The sequence below is a fragment of the Larus michahellis genome, chromosome 2 (assembly GCF_964199755.1).
Source record: "Larus michahellis chromosome 2, bLarMic1.1, whole genome shotgun sequence".
NCBI lineage: Eukaryota > Metazoa > Chordata > Aves > Charadriiformes > Laridae > Larus > Larus michahellis.
The window spans coordinates 28,359,052-28,384,989 of NC_133897.1; the positions used below are offsets into that span (position 1 = coordinate 28,359,052).

At 39.3% G+C, this 25,938-nt stretch overlaps 1 protein-coding gene across 4 annotated transcripts in view; it reads right to left on the bottom strand.

Annotated features, from left to right (window-relative positions):
* The window catches only part of SLC25A13 (solute carrier family 25 member 13), a 103,589-nt gene that overhangs the window by 34,316 nt on the left and 43,335 nt on the right, over positions 1-25,938 (bottom strand). For all 4 annotated transcript variants that reach the window (XM_074574727.1, XM_074574726.1, XM_074574725.1 and 1 more), the window contains 7 exons: positions 18,109-18,248; positions 11,336-11,482; positions 8,868-9,006; positions 7,928-8,021; positions 7,669-7,753; positions 5,414-5,498; positions 4,796-4,954 (listed from right to left, as the gene is read on the bottom strand). In XM_074574727.1, coding sequence (XP_074430828.1) covers positions 4,796-4,954; positions 5,414-5,498; positions 7,669-7,753; positions 7,928-8,021; positions 8,868-9,006; positions 11,336-11,482; positions 18,109-18,248 — 849 coding nt within the window. The remainder of the gene's footprint in view (positions 1-4,795; positions 4,955-5,413; positions 5,499-7,668; positions 7,754-7,927; positions 8,022-8,867; positions 9,007-11,335; positions 11,483-18,108; positions 18,249-25,938) is intronic.

The following is a 25,938-nucleotide window of genomic DNA, read 5'->3' on the forward strand; positions in this document are numbered from 1 at the left end:
ACTCTTATGACTCAAAACTTTCCATAAAACTTCAATGTAGAAGAGAAAGATTAATCAGAATAGACAGAAATTACCAAAAAAACCCCACCTCAGCACTAAACCCCCCCCCAAAATCCCATTGAACAACTGAAAACCCAGAGCATTTTTCTCTTTCTCTGTTTACTTCACACATGATTGTATAGTATGAAAGTGCTTTGGAAGTTTAATTATAGATAATGCTGTCTATGTCGACTGCAAGACAGCATACAGTATTCTAAAAAAAGTAGCATTAATTTTAACGCAACATTCTATAGCCTTGCCAGATACCACCTAGGTCTACTGTCTCGAGCAGCTTAGGAAGGTAGAGGGACTCTTCGTTTGCTTTCACACCTATGTAATAAAGCTATCTGTAAGTGGTACCTGTGCATTCTATACATTATGACTATCAAAACTAAATTAGCTTTTTTTTTTATCCTTTTAGTGGAAGCCCTGAAACATTGTTGAAAGATTTCCAAACATGATAAAGTTGATAAGTTTTGTAAGAAAGAAAGCACATCAAGGGACAAGGGACACATATGAAAATGTCATTTTTCTGTTGGGGCTATCCTGACACACTGGGAATTTTTCAGTGTTACTGTGCATTACCAGATCAGCAACATGACACACACACAGACGTAGGTCAGGCTTAGAAATGTCTGTCTTAAAAATGTATGCCTCTTATAACATTGGAGAATAACATTTTGCACATAGGCAGCCTGCTAGTATAGTATACAGCAAACATGTAATTCAACCCATTTTTATATATGCAAGGGTCTTTAGTAGCAATTACTTCATATTTGACACGCTATTGTAGTAGGACTCCATGGGAAGGTGGAGGTATATTCGAGAGCATCGAGAGCTGCATTCAGAGTTTTGCAAGATCATATAAGTTACTTTCTGAAAGCAGTCTAAATACATTGTGAATATATACGCAATAGCTCACCCAGCCCAGCTGCGGTGATGGCATCAAGTAAAGAAAAAATAAATCTTATTTGGCCAAAGTATTTTTTCAGACGTCCAACAGTGAAACTTCAGTTTCCCACCAAGTAACGGACAGGCTTTTCCCTTCATATTAGAAAAACCCACTGACTGAAGGAGTTGTTGCTCAGTCTAAGTAAAATATTTGAAACCATTCGTACATCTGATAGGAAGGCAGTAACAGAATACAGCCACATTTTTCTACTACACGAGTCACACAATAAATGGGACAATTAATCACCAGTTGCTATTTAGGCACAGCACCCTCAGACAGGAAGTGGGGTTTTTCTTGAAGATTTTGTGGTTTGACAGAACTTTGGGGTAGGAATAGGCTTGTACTTCCATTCTACAAAAATGGTTCTTCATTGCATACTTCTGGAGGAAAGCTGCTGTCATGGTCTTGTATCATTAGCATGGGAATCCACCACTAATAATGAATTTGGATGATTAAAATCAGATTAGAAGGCATCTGGAGTCACTGCAGTGCTAGAAGCACCACTGGAAGAAACGAAACTAACAAGTTCCTTAACAGCTAATGATCCCAGATAACAGAGTCTTCTGCAGCATTTCCTGTCTTTCTCATCCTCTAGGAGAAGTGGCATTAACAGCATCGCTACTGAACATTTTTCATGAGCTACATTTTATCTCTGGTACTTAAATTTCCCATAGAATTTCTATCAAGTATAGGTGAAATAATCTCTAATACATGCACTGCTTCAGACGGTGAAGCATTCTGTGACTCGCTAGGTGGACTTCTGATTAAAATGATATTAAGAAATGTAGGTGACCTCATCAGCTGGAAGAGATGTTGACAAATCACAGCTTCCAAAATTTTCTTGTATTTACATATGTATAAATACCTGTAAGTTTCTAAATACATATTTCAGGTATAAATGTAGACACAACAGTAAATTATAGGTATACAACATGAGTATTCTTTTCAGCCGTGCCGAGAAAGAGACAGATGAAAAATTTATCTCAGATGTACAGCCTTTAAAAAAAATGGATCTAACAACACAGCATTCAAATAATGCGTATTACAAACATTCTACAGAGGTTTGTATCATGGTTTTTTGTTTGTTTTTTTTTTAAAATCAAAGTATCTTCTCAGTGGAAACACTGATTATTCTTAGAATCAAATTCACATTAAACAAAATTTAGTGCTCTCTTTATATCCACAAGATGGTGTAATTTATCCTTATCTGAGATGGTGGTTTAGAACATGGTGGTTTTGCCCTTTTCAAGTTTGGAATAAAATAATGATACAAGAAAGAAAAATCGGTTCACTTCACCAGATTGAAATATGTGCTTTGCATTAAAAATATCATCTGAAATGGCTGAGTTCAGAGTAGGGTTTATAATTCCTGCTTGCTTTCTTGCGACGCGGCATGACAAAGAGACCACTGCTCCAAACGTTTCTACTATAATTTTTTTAAAAGGTTTTGCATCGTTATTCAGCTGAGCAGGAGAACTCTACCACTACTCCCTCCTCCAGTGGGGAAAAAAAATCCCCGTGCTTACTTAACCCCCACCACAGTGTAAGAAAGAATACCAGTGTCCAATGAGCAGCAAAAAGTAACGTACTCTGTAGTCTGTCTTACCTAGTGTAGTATTTAAGACTAGAACGAGATGATTCTTGCTATAACTTTACTGAATTAAATTGGGTGAATATACTAATCTATAAAATGTTCCTTTCAATTTTTTTTGCCCGCTCAAGCTTAACCAGAAACCTTAATTCTGCACCCAGTTGCTTAACTTTCTCCACCATGATCTCCTTAGAAATCAAGCAATAGTCCGAATTTACAGAACCGCACCGAGGAAGCTCCACAATTTTAAGGAGTTTTCTCTATTTGATTCTTTAAAAGGAGAAGTTAAATCAGGGCGCCCTTTAAGTAGAGAATCTGTAGAAACGTAGGTCTCAATTTACCTCTGAAATTATGGTGTTCTTTGCCATCACACAATTTCTACTATATAATCCAGAAACAAGTTTATTGCCCTGGGTTTAGAAGTTCAACTCCACCAAACTGTCTGAGATTTCACTATTCAGTACACCTTGGAAGACTGAAAAGTAGTAAAGAGGATGGGGAACAGAAAGACAAGCTATACTGACGAAGGTTCCTAACGTTCCCCAAATTTGGCAATGAAAAAAATCACTCCAAAAACATGACAAGCAAATGGAGTTAAGAATACACATTTATGACATTTCTGAGGCTTGTTTTTCCCGGTGAAAAAATCATACTTTAGAGTTTCAATGAGACAGAAGCAGATAACAGTGGAATTCTGCATATTTATGCTTTCAGGATCCTGGAAGAAGCAGACATACATTTGCAGGGAATACATTTTGTTCTTTAGCCAATAACTGGGACTTTTTAAGATTCTGATTGCTATAAATCATGACAAAATAGAAACCATGTCAATACTCTTTATTAAATTATTAGGCCTACTCAAAAAAAAATGCCTCAAACTCAGTCGATAATAACAGAGCCTCCCCATCTCCAATTGGGCTGAAATAACTAAAAAGTCAGTATTTTGCGGAGGAGCTACTTAGCCAACCTCCAGTAACCCAGGTTGTATGTTAAAGAGTGCACAAGTATCACACCACTTACTTTTAATGTTGTTTCACATGTTGTCTAATAAACTGTTAAGTTTTTTTTCAGGTGCATATAGCTTTGCCAGGTCAACAATATTTTACTGAAATCCTCCGTTCTTCATTCCTGACTCAACTGCTTCTAGCAATTAATTTCTATCATTACAATATTCTTTATCAATATTTTCAAAAGTTAAAAAGTATGTAAGCAGGCTGGCTAAAACAGAAGTAACACAAGTTTCAAATCCTCCCCAATGAATGTGGCAGAGGGGGGATACGATATCTCAATAACTGGGATACCAGAAATATAATTTGCTTTATCTCTGTGACACAGAACTGCAGTCTCATGCAGTAGTTCACGATTCTTTATAAATGCTTCTGTGTTACCTGAACTTACACCACTGGTGCCATAACTGGGAGAAGGACATAATTAAAAAAAAGCCCCCATCTAACTGCAGGCACTTACCTAAGATCCCCAAAGTGAGGATGATTTACATTCTGAACAGAGTAAATGAGCTTTTGGAGCTTTCTCCATTGCCTACAAAGGGAGCTTGGAATAGCTAACTTTGTAACGTGGCTGTTTTGGTTATGTATATAAAGCTAAGTGGGTTGAAACCCAGCTCATCTCTCTGGCTGACTCAACAGTGACAAGCTAAGAAGAGGTATACATAAAACTTGATAAAGATGAATATTCCCAATGACTAGCGAAGCACATGCAACTGCTTCAGAGAGACCTTTTAGTCACAAAAGATATCACAAAAAGAGATCTGGTTAATAACAAGGTACCACACTTTCCTCTGTTTTTAAATAGAAAGAAAACAGATAAGAAAGAACACTGAAACAAACAAAAAAAAACAAAAAAAAAAAGGAAGATCTAACTTCCTACTAAAGAGAACCAAATATTCTTGGTCCTAAGGACTGCTAAGGAAATGAAAACTTGACCAACAGTACATTTTTGCTGTAGGAAATTGCTATTGTTGCCCTGTTGCAGATGAGGAAGGAAAGGACAGGGAAGTCCTACAGAAATGGACACATCACAATGAGGTTTTAATTATCAAGAAGTTTGCAAATCCTTCATCTATAACAGAATAGAAGCAAAAGCACAAAACCAGGCAAAATTTAAGTCTTAACGAAATAGGCTTAAAAAATCCAGAGTTCCACTGAACTCTTATTAATATCTTATCATTAGTATAGACTACCTTTCAAACTTACCTCTATACAGCCCAAAGAAACCTTCATAACGTAGCACTTTCTTAAAGCAATCAAAGCTGTTTTTATACATAAGTTCTCCCACAAAAGAGCCTGTAGAGCGCTGGTTTTGCATTCGAGTTTTTACCAAATCAATTGGGTAGACTGCAGTGGCTCCAACAGCTGCAAATAAAAATCAAACTGTAAGAAAACATGATTTTGCATTTGCAGTGTTTGACTGCAACTGTCATCTTCCACATTTACATCTCAAATATCTGTTGTATCTTTTTTCTCCATGATATATTCTGGATACATTAAACTACCTCCCACAGTTTTAACCAAAAGCACTTCCTGGCCCTACCTCATTATTAATCTGATTCTTCTGAAACTGGTTTGGTGACAAATCAGATAGCAACACCACCTGCAGACTCCAGTGGCTCGTAAATTCCAAAACTCTTGGAGGCCAGATGACCCCTTCCTCTTCAATCTTATAGTCATCCCATCCCTTAGACAGGGCGCCAAGGGAAAGACTGAGAAGCCTTCCACACTTCAATGAAATGTAGAAGGGGAAGAAGGGCAGAATAAAAGAAGAAAAAACCCAAACAGTGAAGATGAATATTATTTTGCTCAGACATGACTAACCTCCAGCAACTGAACCAAGGGCAAACCTGTACGCTGATTCTGCAATCTGGATGAGAACAGGTCGAGACACATCGCCTGAAGCTTTCTGTCAAGGCAGGATTTAAAACAAAAGGAAAGACAAGAAAAATAATCAGAACATTGTATTTCACGAGAGAACGTCTCGTGATATCAGTACAAAGATACCTGGAGAAAATCCCACAATACACTGACGATTTTGTTGTCAATTATTATTTCTTTTCCACTGATTTCTAAGTGCCATAAAATGTAGCCTCTTCAGATTGGAATAGCAAAGAAAAGAAATACCGATACTACAACAAAATTATACAACTCCAAAATCAATGGTCCAAATGTGCATATGAAGGCACACATATTGCATCTTAAGTCATTAATTTTCTACAGCTAAAAGCAACTCCAGTTTGGAATTTCTTTCTACTGTCGCCAAGACCAGGTGTACCTACTGCTTCTCAAGCTATCAAAACAAGGATGCAAGCATTGTTCATACATATTAACTAAAGGAAAATACGGTTTCATAAAGCACCCCCACAATTTCATTTTGCTCACAGTCTAAAAGTGCTAGATTCAACACAGTGAAAAATAAATTTCAGAAGTGCTCCAGATTTAAAATTGCTATTTAATGAAAGAAAAGAATTAGGAAAACAGAAGTTCACCAGGGGCATTAAGTCTTCTATACTCACTAACACTTTTTGTAATTTCTTTTTTAAAGACACTACAAATAAAAGGACAAAATAAAAATATGGATATATTTTTTCCTGAAAATGTGTTTAGGTTTTAGTCAATATTCCAATGCAGCTGGAGTTGGCCAGGAAATAAATTGAATGTGTCCTTGTAGCTGAGAATCTTTTCAGTCTCAGCATCAAGCGGCTGACATTAAAAAGGAATTGGACAGAAAAATGAAAAGGTAGGACACATACGCAGAAGAAATGGTAAGTAGGCTCATATGTCCTAGCCTCTTGAAATGGCATAAATCATACAAGCAAAGACAGTGGCCCCAAAGCAAAAACTGAAGAAGCTGCTACTTTCACCACCACATTTTTGGCTACATTTTACTGCCACCTATTGTAACTTACATTACTTGATATTCAGTCCAATCCAAATGCTTTTAACTCCTTTAGGAGTCTTCTAGGAATAGATGGTGAGCTTTTGGAAGCCAACTCATTTGAATTCATCCCAGCATAGTCAACATTTAGTCACTGCTCAAACAAACAGAAAACCACCACCCCAGATACTGTCTTGGAGAAGTGGTGGGGGTGTTCACATGTAGGGGAGGGAGGAGAAGAAGAAAGAGAAGCAAAAGAGACGCATGTGTACACACACACACAGAGGCCTGGCTTATGGCCTGGTAGTCCTAAAAATGTAGCCTGCATCAACTCATTGTGGTCAAACTGGCGTCTCCGCACAGACTCAGAGCAGGAAAAAAAAAAAACCAACAAAAAAACCCTTAGTCTCACAAGACACAAAGTTAAGACTGCCTTAAAATAGAGACAGAGAAAGGGAGAAAGAGAAACAGAGGGTTAGTTTTAAATCTATCTGTACAAAAACTTGTGTCAATGAAAATATAAGATATGCTAAAATAATATTAAAACTAAAACATCAACAGGTTTGACATTTAAAGAACACTCCTATTTATTTTTGCCTCAAACGCAACAGAAGTTCATTTGCTGTTATACCATCGAAAGTCAATATCCTTTAGTTTTTGGAAATGCAGAGGATATTAATGCTTTTACTGAAACCGTGATGGTAGACTAAACATAATCTCTCCTATTTTGATATTCATCAGAGCATAAGGCAAGGCAGAGAATACTCTGAAACCAGGAACATGCATGTGTGTTCAGAACAAGGGCTGCCATTTAATAGGCTAGATGTTGAATTTACCACCGATAGTGGAAGCAGGAAGTCTTCTTTCCTCATTAAAAAGAACAGAGAGCGACAGCATCACAAAACATAAACATCTTAATTAGGTATACACCTAATATTCACTGAATGGTTGGATGACACTCATACATTTTATCTTTCCAAAGTAAATTACATTTAACGTGCCAAAATGCAGCCTAAGAGAAAGGGGCACAGAGAAGACTTGACACAGGTTAAAAATAAATTCTAACAAGAAGGCAATCCTCACAGGTATTACAGAACACAAGAGAAAAGCAACTTAGCTGACAACACAGAAGTAGGTTGGCTATCTATTTACCTGGCACTGGAAACAGATAATAGCGCCACCTGGCTTCTGTTCTTACCTGCCTCTGAGCCTCAGCCAGGTTGTAGGGCAACGTCCCCTCCTCCAGAGGAGCAATTCTTTCAATATCAGCTAACGTCATGCGCCTGAGGAAATTAATTCAGCTTAGTATTTACTTAGAGATGGGTTTTCAGATCACAAGAAGTTACCTGCACGTGACCATTACTACACACTCATGTTCCCCAACACCACCTCCCATGCCTTCAGAGAAGGAAAGAGGAAAGGAAAGAGAGGAGGATAGATGATAATTCTCCACTTACCCCCGTGGCTCATACAGATCTGCTAACTGAAACAAGATGTCAACTTCCATGGGTGTAACCTGACCAAATTTCTGAGCTGCCAGAACAAACTCCTCTGCAACAGAATAAAAATACAGAAGAGAAAAAATTAATCAAACCAGAACAAGTAATCCAGAGCACTCCAGAGTTGCTTTATATTTTAGTATTAAGTAGAAGACGCTGGTGGGGGGCAGGAGAAGGGGAATAAAAGTGACCCACCACAAAAGCGTTCCTGTCACTACATAAACGTATGTTTTAAATGGTATATCCTTCATGAAAATAAGTACAACTCTCTGGTCTTAAAGCTTAGTGCTATCAGCAGGATTTAGGATATTTGACATACGGTATCAATCAGTTGTGGGTCAGAGGGAAAAAAAAAAACAAAACAAAAGGCAAACAGAAAAAACACCCAGGAGTTAAGAGATGTAGAACTTTTCATGCATAGTCCCAGTAGGCCACACTAATGAAACTTTGGCATTGCACAGGGAATTCTCCATAAAAGTGGTTAGATATAGCAGATAACATCTTGTTCCAAGCTTGTAGATCAGCTTACTGTGCCGCCAATACAAGTTTATGGAATTCTTCAACTACCCTTGAAGGTCACTTTAATAGGCTGCCAATTTGGCAGGAGTCCTAGGAAGTTTTTTAAACTTTTAAATATCTTTACATACTTTCCTTACCCTGCCCCCACTGCCAGTTTACTAGGACCTTGTTCTGATTCAGAAACAAAATGAAAAACCTGGAGGGTGGACCCCAACAGGAGTGTACAAAACTGAGTGGCGTCCCAAGGAATGCTAACGAGGCAGGCTTTCTCCCCCTCCCATTGATTTAAAAGCATACAGATGAGGTCTTCCCCTCCACCACCCCCCTTCCCCAACCAAATGCCCAAGGAAACTTCCAGACTGCAAACATTTCTACCAACCCTTAGTGACTTCCACATCTTTTCTATTTCCAGCCAGCGTACTGTAGATCTTTCTAATGAGCTCCATGTTGTTAAGGAGAGAATTAAATCCATTAAAATAGGAAAAGCTGACCTGATGGGAAGTGGTACCTCCAGCAGCCTAGAGTAGAGACAGTAAAAGAAGAAAAGAGAGACTGTTACAAGACTAAGAAAAATCTTGAAATAAAGGTTTTCAAACAATGTTATTTTACAAGAGCGACAGTAGCACAGGGTTGCTTTTTCAAAAAAACTGCAAAATAAAGAAAACTGTGAAAGATTCTTATGTTACTGAAACTAATCATGACCAGAATGTAAAACTCTCCCCGCCCTACAAACCTAAACAAATACATATGCAGGATTATAACAACATAACCAGTAGTAATTTACAAAGTTCAAGTTTCAGTACTGCTTCAGTTGGAAATGTTTCATAAGTTGGCTTATTTCTAGTAATGAGGAAATCTACTTCTACAAGTAAAGTATATTACTGTACAGAAAACTTCAACAAAATCAAAACATTTTCTGAAAAAGGTCAGCTGAAACATTTAAATTCACAGGCATTTCAAGTCATGGAAAACCAGCAGTAAGCTCTCAGGCTTATATCAGGCAGTCAAACAAAATGGGAACAACAAGTTTCAAACAGTTATGCGTTCTCGACTAAGAACAGAGCCTAAACCTTTATTTGAAAGTGGTGTTGGGTCTGCACACAGAAGAATTATTGGATCAATTCCCTATTTAAAGATCAGTGATCAAGCAAATTTCTGAAAACAATGCATAAGCTTGCCAAAATTTAATTGACCTTGAGGAAGAATCAAAAATCTTAGGTTTTATGAGAGAGTATATCACCCAGGAAAGCTGATAACAAGACTGGGGAGAGAACTGAGGAAGAAAGTATGAAATCTCATTGTCAGTCCCTAAGTCTTCTGGCTACGCTTTTTGCTGTATGCTTCTTCTAATGTTCTGTCCAGACTTTGCAGTTCTCACCACTTCACACATTTCCCTGGAGTTCTCCCTTGCAAGTCAAAGCAGAACAGATTTCTTTAAACCTGGATACGGCCAGACTTCGGATTACTTGGAAAGCGCTGCTACAAGTTCCCAAGATTAGAAACTGTGGTCAAAACCAAATGTATCTTTTTTTTTTTTTTTAATTCAGTGAAATTGCAGACTTGTAATATTTAATTTGGTTTATGCACTTCTAGCTGAAAAAAGTGTACACTCAAGTGTAATAACTGTCACTTAATATACAGTGACTGTCCTTGGATTACGTTCATACACTGACAGTTCATACACTGTCCCAGGTGCTTGGAAATTGCAGTCAGGACCTTAGAATTGACATTGGAATCATAGAATAGTTGGAAGGGACCTTAAACATCATCTAGTTCCAACACCCCTGCCATGGGAGGGGACACTTTCCACTGGACTAGGTTGCTCAAAGTCCAATCCAACCTGGCCTTGAACACTTCCAGGATGGGGCATCCCCAACTTCTCCAGGCAACCTGTGCCAGTGTCTCACCACCCTCAGAGTAAAGAATTTCTTCTGAATATCTAATCTAAATCTCCCCTCTTTCAGTTTAAAATTGTTACCCCTTGGCCTATGACTACACTCCCTGCTAAGGAGTGCCTCCCCATCTTTCCTGTAGGCTCCCTTTAGGTACTGGAAGGCCACAATAAGGTCTCCCTCCTCTTCTCCAGGCTGAACAACCCCAGCTCTCTCAGCCTGTCTTCATAGGAGAGGTGCTCCAGGCCTCTGATCATCTTTCACGGCCCTCCTCTGGACTCCTCCAACAGGTCCATGTCCTTCTTATGTTGAGGGCCCAAGAGCTGGACGCAGTACTCCACGTGGGATCTCACAAGAGCAGGGCAGAGGGGCAGAATCATCTCCCTTGACCTGCTGTCCATGCTTCTTTTGATGCAGCCCAGGATATGGTTGGTCTTCTGGGCTGCAAGCACGCATTGCTGGCTAACGTTGCGCTTCCATCAACCAACATCCTCAAGTCCTCCTCAGGGCTGGTCTCAATCCATTCTCCACCTACACTGTAGTTGTGCTTGGGATTGCCCCGACCTATGTGCAGGACCTTGCACTTAGCTTTGTGCAAGGCCAAGTCCATCCTTACAAAACGAGTCCTTTGGGGATGACTTCCTAAGTGAGATGCAAGGGCATTTTAACATATTTGACCAAGTCTACACTATGATGGGATGACTGGAAACAGTCAGGCAAACTCTACCTTTGTAGGCCATTACTAAGGTCCATCTACCTGCTTTGTCTTTTGTCTTAGAAGACCAGGAACATTGAGAATACGTATTCTGCAATAAGGGTTAACTTTCATATGTATAGATCATAAATGCATCTATAAGCTGGACTACATGCCACATATAGTGGTCAAGGTACATAAAAAAAGAAACCCATGTCTGTATCCCAGGTCTTTCCCAGTTGGGGTACCAGAACTACTCACAGCTACGAGACATTCTTCTACAAATGGTGTCAGCATGTGTGGACGGATAGTGACCATAATGTCCCTGAAGTCCATAGCTGTGACTCTTCCGGCCTGAGCATTGTCCCTCTGCACAAAAGCCTGTTTTGCATGTTCTAACTGTATCTCCTGAAAAAATATGTGGAAGAAAAAAAAAAGTTAGGTTCAAAATCATCGCCTTAATAGTTAGATTTTATATAATGCAATCCTGCAAGATATCTCATACTTAACAAAACATGATTACAGGTAATCTAATTTTAATTGGATATGGTATGTGTAACTTTCAGCCTTTTCTACTGGTGGCATATACAGTCTCCATCACTGAGCTCAATATCTAGGACAACCATCACGATTTCTCTGCTGTCTGGACATTACGTCACACAATTCATTTAACTGAGAAATTAAGGATATGTATCAACACACCAATGCAGGTCATCTCCTACTCATGAACATGAAAGTGTTCCATGATGTGCATTATCCAGGTTATTGCATGTGTCACAGCAGGTCAAAATACTTTCTGTAAAAGCATTTGCTACTCCCTGAGCAAGGACAATGTAATCATCAGAGATTTCCACGTAGACACCCCCTAATCTTGAAAGCATTCCCTCAAAAAGCATCCTCATTTAAAACATAAAGGTATTTGTCTACAAAAGACACCAGCAGTTTAATTTAGAACTCCTTGTATCACGACTGATTAAAGATCAGTTCTCAATATTTCAGCAGTAGTAACAAGAGGGATCAATCACAAGCATTATCTGATGCAGCCACCTGATCATCTCATTTTGTGATTCAAATGTACCCCTGAGAGAAGAGGGGAGAAAAAAAGCATTTAATCTCTCAAAACTGTATCTTTTTCTACTGTGACCTTCACCCTTTCTTCACAAATTACTGTTAGACTGCTTTCTTATTTTTTAATTTTTCATTTAAAAGGAACAACGTTGCACAGACAGTAACTTGGTAATACATATGAACTTTTTCTTCAGTTCAACAGGTTTGCCAAAACCAGAAATACATTTTGGTGATATAGATAGACTTCTCAATCGGTATTTCTTTGCTGAATGGAGGAAAACAAATCATTGCCATGTCCTCCCTTTAAATTTCAAAGCTTATAAAAGCTTCTTCGCTGGAAATACAGTGCTTAGCCTGAATACATATTCATAATGAGTTACTCAGAAAATTGAATCAGAGCAAAAGTATGTCACAGCAATACCAAGCAAGTCTTGCAGTGGACCATGACACTATCCTATTATTTCTACATATTTGCAAATATATGCCTTAAAAGTCATATTAAGCCAAGATTCAGGCTAGTTGAGAATCACCAGCACGACGTATTCACGGTGAATACGATCTCCTGTAAATTGATGTTAATCTCACAGCAGCATTCAAAGGAACAGAGAGTGAAGGGCAAAAGGCAAATTCAGCTGGCGTAGGATCAGACATGCCGGGGGCCGGCAGTGGCCATCACTCCTTCCGCTCGTTCATCTCATGCCATGGCCACCAATTCATGCTGCCATTCAAACTGTTCTTGTGTTTTCATTTCCGCCTCCTGACCTCTCAAATTTTAGTCCTGATTTCTAATTAAAACACCTAGCCTGACAGGTATGATGAAAACCTCCTAATATATTAGGCAGAAGGAAAAAGACAAGGAGCAGGAAGGACTGATCAGTGTTTCAATACTGTGTTTCATTTATAGAATTATTCAGAAATTTTTGCTTTTAATGAGAAACGCTCATTGGGGTTGTGATTTAAAGTGTTACAATTTCAGTTCTGTCACGTTTCCTTTACATTACAGCCCCCTATGTGGAGGTGTTACAATTCAGCAATAACATTCACTCTGGCTGGATGCAGACATATAAGCTCTTGCTTCACTTCAATTGTGACTATAATTTCAACAGAAATTTGGAAGCAAGCAGTTTTGGGAGGTTTACAGTGGGAGGAGCACAAGAACACAAAAAAACTTCATCAGTTGAGGCAGGGCAGCTACTTGGGAGGCAGAGAGCTCTGAGGAGGAGTTAGGTATAATAACTCCTGTCTTCCTAAATACTCACGACCGGGCAGGTGGAAACATATGAATAAATGAACAAAAATGTTTGTCATTAAGTGGCAGCATCACCAAAGAAAAAATAAATTGAATTTAGCAGAAGGATTACATGGGAAACTATGAATGTTGCTTTCTTCTCCCTCTCTCATTCTGTTTGTTTTAACCACTGAAACTGCTGGCAGTGTTGTGCTAGCAGAATCCAGCACTAAAATGCAGTAAAAAACCACCACTTGCAGAAGTCCAATCTGTTACCATCTGCATACACCCGTCAGTGAATCTGGAGGCACGTATACCATCAGTGGGACCTCAGCTGCCAGTGATGTCTCAGACACGGAAGCAGAGCAGGGCTCATGTTCCAGAGAGGTAGGTTGAGTGAGTGTTTCTTGTCATCACCCAGCTAATTGCAAAAAGACTGTTAGTACTACAATTGAGTACAAGCCAAAACACCCCATCCTCTCCTTGCTAACGTGATTCCTTTCAATCTTCTTGGTACATGTGGAACCCACTAGAGAGGAGAATTATCCCACTTGGTTAAACACATGGTTATGGACTCGGTGCTGCCATTTGCCCACACTCATCAGCTAGGAAAGAGCTGCTTAGCTGTAGACAGACAGCAAGACAAAGTCTTAACAGGATGATGTCAGTTTTCTGGAGTTCCCTATTCGCACTGCCTCCTTAGTTCAGAAATGAAATGGTTTAAGCATACTGCAAACAGATAGAAAAGACTCATCCCACCTTCTCAGGAAGGCAGGGTCTTTTTAGGCTACAGTTATTTTGAGCTGTGCTATGCATTCTCCAGTTGCACCAAGCAGAAAAAAGCCCAGGGACCTCCAGGCACATGACATTCCCAAGCCATGACCAAGGCAGTGACATGGCATACAAGAACATGCACATCATTACATGGTAACATACTCAGTCTCAAAACTAAATTTCACCTATAAAGTCGGTCACAAAAAAAACCAGACAGATGTCACTTCTCTAATCACTATACATTGCATAACAACGTAATAAACTCCTTAAAGTGTTTAACTGAAAAAGGCTATCTATTCCCTCAGTCTCCGAGGCTGAAAGTTGAGACATATCACAGCACGACTAACTACGTTTCCAAATGAGGCTCAGTAGCTACTAGCAATTTATTAGGAAAATCTTTACGAGATGTTTGTAACATCGCCTATGCTGTGTATATGCAGCTAATATAAAAAATACCACAATAAAGCAAAGTTGTAGTGTTTAGAGATGCTATCTGACTTGCAGTAATTTTTATTGTTCCACCTATTTCAGTCCATTATTGTTTACCTAGACAGATTAAGGTTTAAAGAAATACAATCCTCATTGCTTTGCAATACAAATTACACATCCTAAAGAACCTCCTCTAACTAGACTTTCTGTAAACTTAGATACCCTTAGAAAGCAAGATTCTCCCTTGATGCTGGAAGTCCAGAATTCCCCCAGGTAGCATGAGACTTTGTGAAAAATTAATTTGCACATCATGGCAGGCATGCTGGCAGCAGAATTTTCATTAACTTATTTCCTATTTAGAGATTTTACCTTAGCTTTCACTTACAGCTTATTAGAAGCTTTTTTACTTTCCACTTAGATAGAAATTTATGTTTGGGTTCCATCCCAATGGATCTACAAGTCATCAGATACAGCGCAATCCTTTCCACTGGAGTAGATCCTGGGGTTCAATTATAAAGAGTACTACTTCATCAACTACTATGTTGAGCACAGATAAATTCCCAGACAATGTGGAAATGGATTTACCAAGCCCAGATATAAGCATATGTTAACATTCATCCTGCAGAATAGATTTTACATGCTGAGAAAGGGGCCAGTGTTGCTCTTTGTGAAGCAGACTTGCCACTTCAGTGATGATGGAACATGACCATATCCAAACAGATATAGATGTGACGGATATATAGTGGAGATATACGAGCTAATTTTAAGCTAGCAAAATAAGAAGCAGGGTAAAACAACAAACCCCAGCTCTGGGTTGATGCAAATATTGTTAACTGTATTAGAGCCACGCAGTTTGGAGGCTACACTTTTGGGCATCTCTGTTACTGTAGATAAAAAAAAGTGCTGGCAGGATATAAATATTCATAATCCCATATAAACTCTTCTCATTTAAAGCCAGAAGAGATCCATCTTATGCCTGGATAAAATATACTAATGTTATTTTCCACGTATCTTCAGCTTTGCCAGAAGTCATGATTAGCCCAAATGCTGTGACAGATAATGAATATGTAACAACTTTATGTGGCATAATAGGACACAATGTGAATGAATTTGAATCTAGCTGGTTTATTTCATTAAAAGTTGCAAATTGCACTGTACTTACAAAGCAGTACCTGAAGCGCCTTACAGAACCATCTGGTCCACGTTAAATACAATGTAAAGAGCATGCACGCATCAGGAATGCAGAAAGGTAATTTGGTATCCACTGTGGTCTCCTGCTGTCTAAGGTCCAAGGTCTAGACATCAGACCAAGGAGACTGACTCACGCACAGGCAGACTGTCAGGAGCGAAGGCTGAGTACCAAAGGTTACAGACTTTAAAGGAAGATCTCTATGTCTGTGAACATCGACTCTCCAATTTGTGCTGAGAGTAATTTCTGTGCCCAAGCTTCAGTATCTATAATAGAATGCTGCAAGGCAAGAATCAGCAAGGGAACTTACATGTTTCAAAGATTTACAGTTCTAGGGAGCAGGTAAACTGATGTACCCAATCACTGTGACTGACTGAGCATCCTAACAGAACTACTGATAGTGGGCAACTTCAGCAGAGCCTTGGGACAATTAATTTATTTGAAAGGCCTTGCTGCCTGCACCAATGCCAACGGCATCTCTATTAGCAGCCTTAGAACTTTTCCTGAATGCATCTCACCTCTCCAGAGGACACCCAGAATCGTCATCCTTGTTCTGCATGATTATACTCCTCCTCCCTCTTTCTGTCCTATATGGATCATCACCAAAAGGGCTGTCTGGCTCATGAGGACCACTGATGTGTTCCAACATAACTTTTTACTCTGCACTGCAACTAGCTAAGATTCACTTTTGCAGTAGTGCCAGTTTAAAAAAAAAAACAAATGAGGCAGGGGCAAGACACACCAAAACCAAATACAATTCTCGCCAGAATCTGATCACATCCAAGAAAAGTCCTTTAGACAAGGAAAGAGGAACACCCCTCCACAAGATGAGAAAGCCTGGTAGTTAGAATTCAGCTCCAAAGTTAGAAAACTCCTGCCTCAGCTCTCGCTTTTCCTAATTCAAAGAAAAAACATGGAAGTATCCAAAGACACAAAGAAAGAACTCAAATCTTCCAAATACCCAGCCATGAGGTTATGGGCTCTTTTAGGCCTGTGGCTCTAACCTCTCTCACCACTCCCCCCCCCCCCTTTTTTTTTTTTTGGCAAAAAATTGTCCTTTTTTCATTCTGGGTTTTTCTTCAGGTTTTCCTCAGCTCTCTAAACAAGCATGAGGCAAACAGGACTGGTACTCTGTTAAGACTGCAATTTAATCCACCAAAATCAGGATACATGAACACCAGAACATGTGGCCAGAGACATTTTTTCCTAATTGTTGTGGTTTGGGCCGGACTGGCCACTGACACTAATCAAGTGACACATTTGCTTTTTTATCCAAAAGAGGTTCTAGTTCATTATTCTGTCACAAAACTGGTCTACGTCTTAGCTACTTAGGAGTTACAATAGTCAATACAAAACCTAAGGGAATACAATTTAATCATGTGATACCTGACGTCCTCTTCATACAAAGTTAATTAGGCTCTGTTCTACAAAGTCAATTTGAAACATTTGTCTCAATAGCATTATCTTAATTATTCCTCATCAAAATGATACCACCTCCTACTGTGAACTAACATACTTGTGTAAACAAGAAAAAAAGAAACCTTGCAGTCTTGAAGCAGGTTCCCATTTTAAAACTCTCTAGTGTAAATACAGGCATTAAGTATTCAGAAGGAATACAAATAAGAAACTCACGTGTTTTACCACTTCAAGGATCACTTTTCCTACTGAAGCCTATTTTTAACAGTACTGCTGAAATACAGATAATCTGTTTATTTTTTTATTAGCACAATATTTTGTTTTCTGTAATAAAGTACCCTAAAATGTGAATAGCCAAGAATTCCTTGCAAAAGAAAGACTGTATTTTATTCTCTATATACCACATTTCCCTGAGATACTGTTAGGTCAAAAGCAAAGAAGTAAGTGGAAAGGGCTTGCAGCAAAACATTGTCTTTATTGGGCATCAGCACTGAATTAAATACAAATTTGGTAAACATGTTACGTTCAGACAGTACTTCTTAATACCAGTCTGGCAACTGAGTCCAAAATGTTCAGTACTGTTATTTAACATTCTTTGACTCATGCAGTATAAATATACAGGAGATTTTCAGATTTTGAGGTCTAGGTTTTTGATTTCATGTCTACACAACAGTGTGGAAAGATCACCTTCTGCACATAGGTGTCAAAAACAAACACAACAGAAAAAACCCAGCTAGCCTGAATCAGCAGTTTTACCACAAATATATCTTATTTATCAACACACTATTAAAGTCCAGCACTCCGACTGTAAAAGCCTATACTCGGTCTATCTTGTAACTTCTACAGCGTGCAATTTTGGCAAGTTTGCAAATACTTTGATTCTTGCATCCTTCTTATTACCCTTGTCAAACTATATTGTATTAGACCCACCAGTAAAAACTGGGTGAACTCCGCATATGTTAGGTGTCTTTTTCTATCCTTTCCAAAATGCAGCTGTACGAACTCTGAATTCCAGTTAAACGGAATGTGCTGATGAATTGTGGTCTGTCCAAAAACTTGCTTCGCATCCTCTGGGAAGAAAAGAAAAATGTTCACTTAATAATAAAATAAAATAACAATAGATGCAAGCATATATTTATACAAGTAAAACAAATATGATATTTTCTAACAGGAAAGCAATACTGTTCATACAAATCAGTAATATATTGTAAAGCAATATATTTACCAAAATCATAACAAATGAAGTTTTGAACACCCTCACAAATACAGTCTCTGAATAATCTCTTTATTTGTGAAGTTTTATACTCACAGCATTTGATTAGAAGAGACTCAACTAGATATTTCAAGTTTCAAAGTCAAGCAAGAAAAGATTAAAATTAAAAGACAATTTATAAAAAGATGACTAAAGCTAACCAATTTTCAGCACAATCTTTTCAAGCTGCTAACAATGAAAGTTTTGTGTCACTATAATTCAGGCTTTTGTATTATTCCCAGAGTTCTCCACATTCAAACAAATCAACTACAAAAATACCAGTATTTCAAGCTCCACTTTTCTGTAGTTCCCTTACAGGGGCAGTGACATGCAGGGCAGGGTATGGGGGGACATGGGAGGCAGGAACACAAACTTGGCACCACCTCCAGCACTAAAGCAGGCTTTAACCCCAGACCTCTGCTACAAGGAGCAGGGCAGCAAGACAAGTTTGTTCGATCACACCTAAATGCAAGCTTCATAGTTTAGTTCAGTTTAGTAACTGGGCAACGGTTTATTATGGGCTTGGCAGACTTTTTGGTATTACATGGCATTTTTGCTGAAGAAACAACTATCTGAAACAGACCAAGTTGTACAATCAGTAATAAGGACCACACACTGCTGGAACCAGGCTGCATATATTTTAACTAATGGAAATGGCAACAAGATCTGAAGAAGCACTTGTCTCACACGACAGCACCCACTTCAATGTGATAGTCTGTCTCAGCCAAAAATATAGGCCAAAGATACCTTCTGAAGACAAGCTCAGAGGTTCCCAACTGCTATATAGCTTCCTAATTGCCGTACGACTCCTCCAGCAACGGCAGCCAAGAGCCAGTTCTTGTCTCCTGCCTAGTTCCTGCGGGCATGGAGAGCTGGTTCCCAGGAGACGCTCCCTACCCACAGGTCTCCTGCTGTCTTCACGCTTTGTGGAAGAAAGACCAGGAGCCCAAACCCAAGCTCCTGTCTGTCTCTGCGAGCAGCGGAGCTGGGAGCCAGTTCCCAAGCATGGCTGGTGCCTGGGGTTGAGGAAATCAGCTCAGCTTTGTGCCTGCCTGTGTGCAGAACAAGCTGGGAGCCACCTTGCTGGAGCCAGCCTCTGCCTACCAGGCAAGCCTGGGAGCCAACTTCCAGCTCACCCCAGCATCACGAGCAGAGGTGGGAGCCAACTCCTTGGGGCCATGACGTCCTGTCTCCTGTGCAAGTTGAGTTCTGGCTTTTGGTTCAGCTCATGCCAGCCAGGTACAGCAGCTCTGCTGACCTGAGGAAACCCAGCCAGGGTGGAATTCCCACTTTTAGGTAAGGAAGCAGGAAAAAGTGAGAACGCGGTGGCACGGCTGAGAGCCAGGAAGATGTCAGGAAGCGCCCAAGTGAATGAAGGATAAAGACATAGGAAAAAACGGTCCCAAGGAGGTGAAAGGGGCAGGTGTCCTGCTGCACAGACCCAAAAGCGCTGCGGTTGGTGTTACCCACAAGGACAGCTTGTTCTAAAGCAAGGGGGCTTCACAGAGAGAGCAGAGATGATACTGCAGACCTCTTCCCATCCCTCAACACCAAGTCAGTAGTTTCATCTTTAAAAACACACCACCCACTGATCCCAGGGAATCAGTGGTGAAAGAGCAAGTTGGATTTAACTTACAAACAGAAAGACCAACCACAGTTAACCTCAAATTCTTAAAATTCAGAACTTCAAGTCCTAATTCCTATGAGAATTTTCTCCAAGCAACGTCAGTGCCCCCAGGACAGCATTGTTCATTCATGTCTTCCAGCTCCATCACAGGCGGCTTGGATCTTGTCTGCCAGCATTCTCCAGGAGCAAAATTCTGCTCTGAGGCAACAGGAGGGAAAGCCAATTGGTTCAGAGTAAGGTCCTGTCCCTCTATTGAAAAAGTCTTTTATTTAGAATGCTTCCTACTGACACAGCTCGAGGTACCTTGCCACATGTCATTGGATATCACCTTTATAAAGTTCCTGCTTTCTGCCAGATTTCCTTCAAAGAAGGGAAGGAGTATCCAGAAGACAGCCTGTCTTGCCCACAAATAAAAAGGAAATGAAGGCTATCTCTTCCTGGTAGCAAGCATCTCTGTTTTTCCACAGGAATGAAGATATTCCCAGAACAGGTACCTGCCTCTTGCACAGAGATGATGCTTGTCTGCTTCTTCTTTCCCTCTCATCCCACCTCCTGAATTTCCCCAGAGCAGGACACCGATATTGTTTGGATGAGATTAGGAACAAGTCACCATTTACCAAAAGTTATGTTTGGTTGGACTCCAGGTTTCTCTTTGTCAGAAAAAAAAAGTGCTTTCTTACTTGATGCAAGGTAAGGGATAGGAAAATCTTAGCTAATGCAAAAGCACTCTCAAATTCCTTTTGATGCGCCCAGGCTCCTCGCAATCTCTGCTTCAACTTGTTAACATATGAAAGTCACACAGTGTCCTCTGATTATGCCACTGTAATTTAATTTTAATTTGTTATCATACATCTTGAAGGGACAATGCATCTTGCTCCCCCAACTCTGTGCCTTGTAAACACTCCTTAATTGGGGCCCAAAAGAAAAATTCCAACTCCAGAAAACCAGACATCAAGAAGTGAAAAGAACAGTAATTTCAGACTAAATACAATGTTTAGTTATTGGCATTATAAATGGCAAAGGAACCCACAGTAATGGAACTTAAAATCTCATCAAGCCAGCTAGGAATATAGTAAGGTCTATATCCAGGGCATTTGCATTTCCTTGTCTATTTTAGAGATTAAAGCCTGCACGCAAGCCTCAGAAATTCACCTAAGTACGAACATTCCTCCAAACAGTCGAAGTAGATGTACACTTAATTTTTGCTATGACTTGGGAAACAAAGACTACTGCATTAGTGTAGGTATTTAGTACAATAGTAAGAGAACTCCCTACACTACTTGATCTTTTCAAAATCATACTGTATATTGATGTCAATATGACTTGGCAACTAATATCAGATGCTTTTCTGACAGAGCGCCTGTTGGATTATACAGTGCAGGCAGTTGACTGAAAGATTGCCTACTGTGCTTCTACTGATTCTTTGATGGCATGAGACATGGTACCCTGTTCGCCACTGCCTTTTTACACATACCCTGTACTTCCTTTTCGCAACTATTTTCGGTTCACAAACGCCTATATATGCTCAGTGGACAGTGTTTTTCCTCTTTCCTCGCTAGGTCTCATCACCTGTTCATTTGCAGCACTGCCACTGACTCAAATCTCATCTGTATTCAGACTGCCTGATTCAGATATTAAAGACTGTTCACACTCCATGAACAAATATTGTTTTAATCTGTGATTTAACCACCAAAAGGTATTCAAATTACATACTAGAACTCACTCAAATTTATCCTTCAATTCTAACAGTATCATCTCCTAATCACCTACGTCCAGTATTAAAATTAAAAAAAAAATGGACAATTTTGAAATGTAGTTTTGCCTTAAACCTTCAGCTGAAGTTCCATGTCTACCCACAAGTTGCTGAACTAAACACAGTAAAACATAAAGAACCAGCAATGTCCTTCAGTAGCCAGAAATTATTTTGTTTGTTTGTGCAATTTTAAAGGAACTTGTTTCACAGTTACAGAATCAGTTGTGATGGAAAGGACATATGGATGTCATCTGGACCAGCCTCCTGCCAAAGAAGGTCCAACCAGGTCAGGTTGCTCAGGCCATGGCCAGCTGAGGTTTGAGTATCTCCAACAACGGAGATTCCACAACCTCTCTGGGCAACTGTGGTTTGATCCTAAACCGGTATTTAATCAAAATATCTGATAAATGGAAGCTTTTAAGTCCATATTAAAACACTGTTTAATTGTTCTAGTTTTAAAAATGCAAAATGTTAATGCTCCAGTGCCTGGAGCCATAAGAGTACAAGATCTAAAGCTAGCAAAAGACACAAGCATTTCTGCATTTGCACTGTTTGAAGCAGAGCTGTTGTAAAGCTAAATGAACAACAGGTTGAAGAAGATTTTAAATACTCATTTTTAGAAATATATGCTGTCATTTGTGTCAATCTTTAAAAACATTAAACTTTGAAATGTAATTTTAAAACAAATTGCAAAGTTCTAAAACAAATAATTGTTTTGTCCCTGCACTGCCTCTAATTAAAAAATAGGTACCTTGTCATTGGTTTCTGATCACCGTGCAAAAATGTTGTTCTATTTTCCCACCAGGTGAACCGCCTGCTGTTTTACAGTGGGGGTTTTCGGTTCTTTGAGTCCGGGGACCTTTCTTCTCTATGGTGTCTATGCTTAAATGCTCACTGTTCAAACAAGTATACTGCATTCACGTTTCCATCCCGTCATTAAGAATTATCGTAGAAATAAAGCATACTACAGGCACTCGACACAACAAAGACCAACAATATTCCCCAAGTGAAAATAATCTATTCGGAAATTTGAGATTTTAAAAGGAAAAAACTGAAAGTAATTCTCCCACTATATTTTACATTTAAGAAAAGTCACTTGACAGAAAAAGCTAGTAAAATGTTTACAGGGTACAGTTGATAAATATCTGATATATTAAATCTAAAATTCTTTTAAACTATTTATTTGTGCAAGTACCTAATTTTTTCATGCAATGTCTGTCATCACTAAGTCAAATAAAGCTAATACTATCTTAATGTATAGCTAGAAAAAAATTCACAATCATCTACAAAAATCCCACTGCCCTTACAAAATAGCTGCAACATTTTTGCGGAAAAGCTGTCATCATCATCTGTCTTTTATATAAGTTATATATTTTATACATTTTATATGTGTTACACTTTTCCACAACTAAGCGATTTGCGCATGGTATAGAAAACCTGTACCAAAACCCTGGGCCTTGAGAAAAAATAAGATTACCCTGATGGTATTGGTAATAGCAACTTCTGTAAAGAACACAGGCTACCTTCTGCAAAGAGGAAAACAAAAGACAAATTTGAAAAGACATGAATTATCAGAAGTTAACAAGAGTTCCACATGCACCAATAACCTTCTCAAACCCTTCTGGCAGTAACTGATTCGATATTCATCATACTTAAGGCCCTGAAGAGGAACACACAAGCATTACAGCTACAACGTGGATTAAGCGAAGCAAAATTAATGCAAAGAGCGTAGAATAGATATTTTAGTATAAAGAGAGAAGGTTTTTTAAACCTGAATATGCAAATCACCATCATTCTGCTCAGACAAAAGGTGATACCTTTATAAAATCATGTTTTGTTAATGGTTAAGCACTTCTGTTCATGCATTTGGAAACATTTTCCTTCAAATGGCTGCAACAAAAAGTGCATTTTTATTTCAAAGTCATTTAAAATAAATCCTAGACAGAAGAGAAGGCAAAGAAGGAAGTCCAGCTGGTCAGATTAAACTGCTGATGAGAGTAGCAGTTTCACCATCACGAAACCAACTGCCATGCAAGACCTGACCTAAAGCTCAGTGGAGATGAGAGCAGAATGATTTCCACAGGCTTTGGTCCTCATTCACCATTTGAAACAACTCCACATTTTCCATAAGCTTCATGACCCTGAGTGCGCCACCAGATTGTGCAACTGCTTTCCCATGGCCCACCCATGAGCATGAGGCATCAGGGAGCAAAGAACCACAGGAGAAAGAACTGGGAGAAGCCTCATCTCAGGTCCTTGATCCTCCTTGCCTGAGCCACTCTGCAGGGATGCCTGCACCTCAGTGACCCCAACCCCCTGACTTGAATTCCCAGCCTTACCTTGGACCTGCCTTGTCCCTGCAGACTTGTCTGGTCACTGTCAACACACCTGCTCTTCTGTCCTTGCTCAGGTGCTGTGGGACTGCACCCCTTGTCATTGAGACCTATGCCCATGCCCCAGCCTCTTGGCACCCTTGCTCAGCTGCAGGCTCACCTGCCTGGTGGAGCAGCTGGTCCTTGCTGCTCCTGGTTACAGAAAAAGTACAATAAACTTGTGCAAAAGCACATGCGTACAGACGTGCATATATACATGTCAAAACCACTCAAGTAATAATATTTTGTATTATCTTGTTCTACTGGAATTGCTGGGGTTTAACCAAGGTTTGGGATGGCTTTTTTGGTTTTTTTTTGTTTTGTTTTGTTTAGGTTGTCTTTTAATTTACTGTTGTGAACTTCAAACAGTTAGAGTTTATTTCCATCATTCTACCATCTGGCACTAAGTTTTCTATAATGATGACTTTTTATTTTGGAAGACATGTCGACATCACATCTGCTCAGCTAAGATGTGGAATGCTGGGTAGTCCAAGTACTTGGCTGGGTTGTTCATTTATCTCCATTCAGCCAGAAGAGGTACAACACTCTGGAAGTACAAGTGCTACAATCACTTTCTTCATCTCCCTGCTGCTTTGTCAAGGAAATGAGGTGAAATAGTTTTATAGTGGCCATGCTGTAAATTAAAAAAAAAAAAACACATTGGAATAGCTTGATTACTAAGTATTGCAAAGGAAAGGTACTCAACCTTCCAACTTCCTTCAACAAAGCAATAAGAGCAGGGAGGGCTGTACCAGGCACCTTTTTCTACAGGTTAGAAGCCCTGAAATAATACACTAATGCTGTATTTTCATTGCCTCTTAATTCCTCGCAAAACATGGACCACAACCTGTTCTGCAATTCTGATTTAAAAAAAAATAAAATAATTAGGTTCTTTCCTTCTTAAAATATTACAAGTAAAGTATCTGGTAGAACACTCAAACTGAAGCTGGCACAGTAGAAACGGAGCACATAATTTGAAGATAATGGGATAGTATTACACATCTCAAGAAGGGGGGGTTGATTTGAAAAACCACAGCAGCTCAGGTCAGTGCAATTTATCTGTGCTCTATCATGTGGTACTGCTACTGTTTTAAAACAGATTCATTCAAAAGAGTGCAAAAGCCTCCATTAGTGCACCCGATTCATTTCGACTAAGATCAGTTTCAGCTGCACGTGAAAAATGCAGCTGCACATATACATTTGCGTCTGAACACCTAAAAAACACCGGAATTCATTTCTTTTGATAATTTTGTGTGTATGCATGCATGTACAAGTGGCAGCTTATTTTTTTATGGGACTAGTTACTCCAAATTCAGAGAAAATCCCCAAAGGTAAAATTAAAATCAAATAATAAAAGTGGTAATTTTAACCCATTTAACTATGTTGAGCTAGTCCAGCTGTGGACCAGTGCTGAATTGTAATGGACAAGCTGGGATTTCTGCTGCTTAACATACGCCAGCGTTACTGTTGTGTAACCAAAGCTGTCATATCAAATTCAATGCCCCCATTTCCACGCGGGTAAGTGAAATCATCATCTGGACTCATTTCTGTTATCCCTATCATGGAGATGTTAAAAACACAGGACTTTCAGACTGACTCAACACCTTTTTTTCACACTGGTAGGGGCTGAGTTCGCTGTAGTTGCCCAGGAATACAAATTTACTTCACAATTCACATGATTGTTTCCTACAGCAGTTTAATACACCAACCAAAGTGATAAAAGCAAATTCCTGGCTTGATGAAATTATCCTAAACT